The sequence below is a fragment of the Lolium perenne genome, chromosome 5 (assembly GCF_019359855.2).
Source record: "Lolium perenne isolate Kyuss_39 chromosome 5, Kyuss_2.0, whole genome shotgun sequence".
NCBI lineage: Eukaryota > Viridiplantae > Streptophyta > Magnoliopsida > Poales > Poaceae > Lolium > Lolium perenne.
The window spans coordinates 207,391,713-207,396,391 of NC_067248.2; the positions used below are offsets into that span (position 1 = coordinate 207,391,713).

General features: G+C 45.7%; 1 protein-coding gene across 1 annotated transcript; it reads left to right on the top strand.

Annotated features, from left to right (window-relative positions):
• Nucleotides 1–2,725: 2,725 nt before the first annotated feature.
• On the top strand, nt 2,726–3,498 carry LOC127301772 (uncharacterized). Its single transcript, XM_051332040.2, has one exon. It carries the CDS (start codon nt 2,849–2,851, stop codon nt 3,128–3,130), a length of 282 nt encoding a protein of 93 aa, XP_051188000.1. The 5' UTR covers nt 2,726–2,848; the 3' UTR covers nt 3,131–3,498.
• The last annotated feature ends 1,181 nt before the right edge of the window (nt 3,499–4,679 follow it).

Sequence of the window (4,679 nt, forward strand, 5' to 3'; positions counted from 1 at the left end):
CAAGACGACCACCATCCCAGGGTCTCACGGGAAACCAGCAACGCATCCCGCGCAGGACTACAACAGGAGCGCCACCAACGCTTGGGTGGAGCTACCACTTGCTCCCACCGAATGCGACGGTGCCGCGTCCTCGTCGGCCGTTAGGCGGTGATCTGCGGCCAGGGGGAGGTTCATAACAGGGAGGACAGGAATCCATGCGATTTGGTGCTTGGCTGTGAAAATTTCGTGCTCCAGCCATGCGTGCAGTTGGTGGAGTAAAGGAGGAGAGAAGAGAGGAAAGAGAGGAATGGGTGGACCTAGGAATTTATTTGACGATGTGAAATTGTTGCTCCGGTTGTGTCGGCGCGCCCGATACCCTCCCTTGATACATGGATTGATTGGGGTCGTCGGTACTTTTATTAATTGGTTTGGACTTTGAACCTAAATAATTGTTTGGGAGCTCTATTAGGGTTGCCGGTGGAGATGCTCTAATGCTAATCATCCTATTCTTCGAAGATGCAGTAAATGTACAAGAAATGCATGTCTTCGATGTATGAGACCTGCCGTGTAATTTTATTTCGATTCTTTGCGGTCGCTTGCTGCACTTTACAGAAACTGATTAAAACTAGAAAAAACACTTTTGGCACAAATTTTAAAGCAGCATTTGATGGCTAAGACTCAATGCACAGGAGAACCGCCGCGTTCACGAGTTCACACAGAAGGAGCTCTAAATCTGGCTCTATTGACCTCACGGAGTCACGGTCAACTTTTATTGTTTTTCACGGGACTCCTCGTCATCTCTTCAGCGTTCATGTCATTATCATCTATGAAGCTATGCTACCAACGAAACCACATAGAACATGTTACAAATACAGACCATACAAAATAATACTACAATAATATTCTTAGCTAATTTAAAATATGTTTCAGTTTAGATTCATTTGGGGATAATCCAATACTAATACAATATCAAAATCTATTTGTGCATATTTTTTCGTGGCACGGATAGATAATAAACTGCTTGCTCCACAAATATTTGTTTTCTACAATTACTCTAATTAGGGATAATACAGTACAAATTCAACACCAAAATTCATTTGTGCCTGGCAGGGCCAGATAATAAATTCTTTCTCTACAAAGATTTATTTTCCATAACTAATCCAATCATAAACAATCCAATACTAATTCAATACCAAAATCTGTTTGTGCATCTTTCTTCCTGGCATGATTAGATAATAAACTCTTGCTCTACAAAGATTTATTTTCCATAATTACTCCAATCAGAGATAGCCATGCACCAGTGCTTCAAACTCACTAATTCTCTGATAAATTACATCTCTTCTAACTAAATTCATTATATTAATTCAATACCAAAATCTATTTGTGCATATTTCTTCCCGAGAGGGCTAGATAATAAACTCTTGCTCCACAAAGATAGACACAGGGTTAAACCTAGCTTAAAAGAAGGGATGCAAACTTGGATAGACACCTTGTAGTTTCTTTACTTTTCTGTTTCTTTTTTTCTTCTTCTTTGGTTATTTTCTTCTTGCCCACCATTTGTATATAACCATGCCTCTTTTTGGGCACCATATATGAAAATGACGCAGTGGGGGCCTTCCCCACTGTATTTGGCGTCAAAAAAAAAACAAAGATTTATTTTCTATAATTTCTCTAATTAGGGATAATCCAGTACAAATTCAATAAAAAAAAATCATTTGTGCATCCTTCTTCCTGGCAGGGCTAGATAATAAACTCTTTTTCTACAAGATTTATTTATCATAATTACTACAATCAGAAATAATCCAATACTAATTCAATACAAAAATTCATGTGTGCATCTTTCTTTCTTGGGGCACTAGATAATAAACTCTTGCTCCATAAAGATTTGTTTTCCATAATTACTCCAATCAGGGATAATGCTGTACTAATTTACCAAAATCCATTTGTGGATCTTTCTTTCTCATAGGGCTAGATAATAAACTCCTGGCATCTGATGTTTTTTTCATAATTATTCCAATCAGGGATAATTCAATCATCCCCCGGTGCTTCAAAACTTGATTAAAACTTTCTAGGTTTTAGTTAGTTTCTTTGCGGTTTGTTCGCTGCAATGTACATAAATTGATTAGAAATAGAACTTGAAAAAACACCGTGGCACACGATTCTTAAAGCATTAGTTCGATACAAGATCTCCCATGCACGGGAGAATCGTCGCGTTAGTATGCACCGCAGGAGCTCTGAAATCGGCTCTAACATGATATACTAGTAGTTTGTATTGACCACTCGGTCAACCTTCATTGTTTTTCACGGGACTCCTCCCGTTGGACTTCGCTTAAAGAAGAATAAAAATGCGCGCTCATCGCAAAATCTGGTCAGTAATCACTCAGTCGTACTTAACACATGTGACATGCCCTCAAGCACGAGCTCTCATCCTTAAAATGAAAACTATGATCAAATGTAATTCGAGAGGCATGACCGATTCTAACTGCTGACCGGGTTTGATCGGCAGTAACACGACACGGCACGAAACATCCGGTGGCCATCCGCTGATAGCAACTCGAGCAATATTTCATCTGTGCACACGTGAGCGGTGAGCCGAGCAGGTGGAACGGTTTCCATCCAACTCTATGGGTCTGGCCTTGCCTTTCGCCGAACCACCCGAAGCGATCAAGGATGACGAAGCATCTTTGCACTGCACCCTTTCCCCGGCAGCGGTCAAACCGGCGTCTCGCCGTTATATAAGCGCGCAGACCACGCCTCCCGACCTCACGAACACAACAACCAACAAGCAACGTACCCTACCATCGACCTCACGGAAGTTTTCGCTAGACCGATTCCCTTATAGTATCGTGTAACCAAAGCTCGGGAGCTCATGGCAATGGAGTTCGAACTGGTGGCGAGCCAGCACGGGGCGCTGCTCAAGGTCGGGCTGTTCGTGCTGGTGCAGGCGCTGGTGTACCTCATCCTCGCCCAGTCCTCCTCCGTCTTCTCCAGCACCAAGACCCTCGGCAAGTTCCGTCCATCGAGGTCTCTCAGCGCCCGCCGCATGGTCGCGCTGCTCTCCGACCTGCCGCTCGGTGGGGAGCCCTCGCCCCGCGCCGTCTCCGGAGAGCCGTCGCCCGTGGCCGTGCCCGCCCACAAGAAGAAGGATTAAAACTAAGCACACGATTTGGGACAAGGTCCCGGACTAAGCTGGATGTAGGAATTTGTTAGCTATTCACCATTCTTTGATTAATCGCTTGGTTCTTTTGTGATCGTACATGCTAATTGCATGCCGTTTCAACTTGTAGACACGACTATGTGAGATCATGTTTTGATTACAGTCATTCGTGTGCTTGTTAGAAGTTCAGAAGAGACTGGTTAACCCGATAGGAGCACGATTTGGGACAAGGACACGAGATGAGCCGATGTAGGAGTTTGTTACCTATTCACCATTCTTTGATTGATTGCTTGGTTCTTTTGTGATTGTATATGCAAATTACATGTTGTTTCAACTTGTACACACGAGAACCATGTTTGTTAGCCCTCTTGAACTCTTTTTTTAACCATTGTTTATATTTTTTTGATAAAGAGTATATATTAATATCGCGGAGATACCAATTACACCCAGCCTCTGCAACAACATCATGCTCTACATATATTCATAATTTGAAACACCAACACTGACACCACCAAGACAACACCAGAAGATCAGCTTCTCCATAAGCGACGCCTGTAAGAAGGAAACAATGCACAGACGATGTCGCACCCTGAAGAAAGTCTTCACTCTTAAAACAACGCCATCAACAAGAGCATTGCCACGCACAACCAATTAAGGCAAAACCTTGGATTTTAATCCTGAAAGATAAGACTATGAACTTCTCCTGTGCAGTCGCCCCCACATACAAGTCGTTGTTTCAAGTCACGAAGCATCAAGCCAATTCCATCTCACAACTAAGATCCAACCGCCATTGCTATTCCACCGATCTCGGCTTCATGCCCTTCTCCGCTAGCACCATTGAAAGAAAACGAGCTCCATGATATTAACAGCCAGCAGAGCTTCGAAGCGTTCCCTCTGAAACCAAATGGCCAGATAAAAAAACATGGGTGCGCACGACCAAAACCACCAACTTCAACAATCTTCAGGCATTATTCGCACCATGAATTTCGCCGGCAGAGCCTTCCGAAACACGACAATCCATCCAGACCGGTGGGAATAAGCCTCCGACATATATTCAACTTGGTGTGAGAAAAATCCGAGGACCACTGCCTTTATTCAGATCGGATCCCAACGGCGCTGACCATCCCGGGACGACCGAGGCAATGCCGGAGACACTAGGCGAAGAAGACCTCGCAAACAACACCCTGCAGTCCAGCAGCCGGCCCTCCACCACCGACAGCCAAGACATCGAAGAGGACAAGGGTTGAACCGATCTAGGGTTCGCCCAACCGGCCCATCCGCCTACGCCTTCGCCACCGGCACAGCGCGCCACCGGTGGCAACCACCACCGCCACCCCGATCCAGGGCTCCACCTAGATCGCCTCATCACGGACACGCCTCCCGCCGCCGCCCCAGCAGCCCGGGCAGTCATCCATGGCTACCACCGACCCCAGACCACCGTTTGGTGGTTGGGCCCGCCACCACCGCAGCTAGGGCCGACGGCAGTGGCGGCGAGGAGAGCCGGCGTGGGGGGTTGTTGGCGGCGCGATGGGGGATCGCCCTG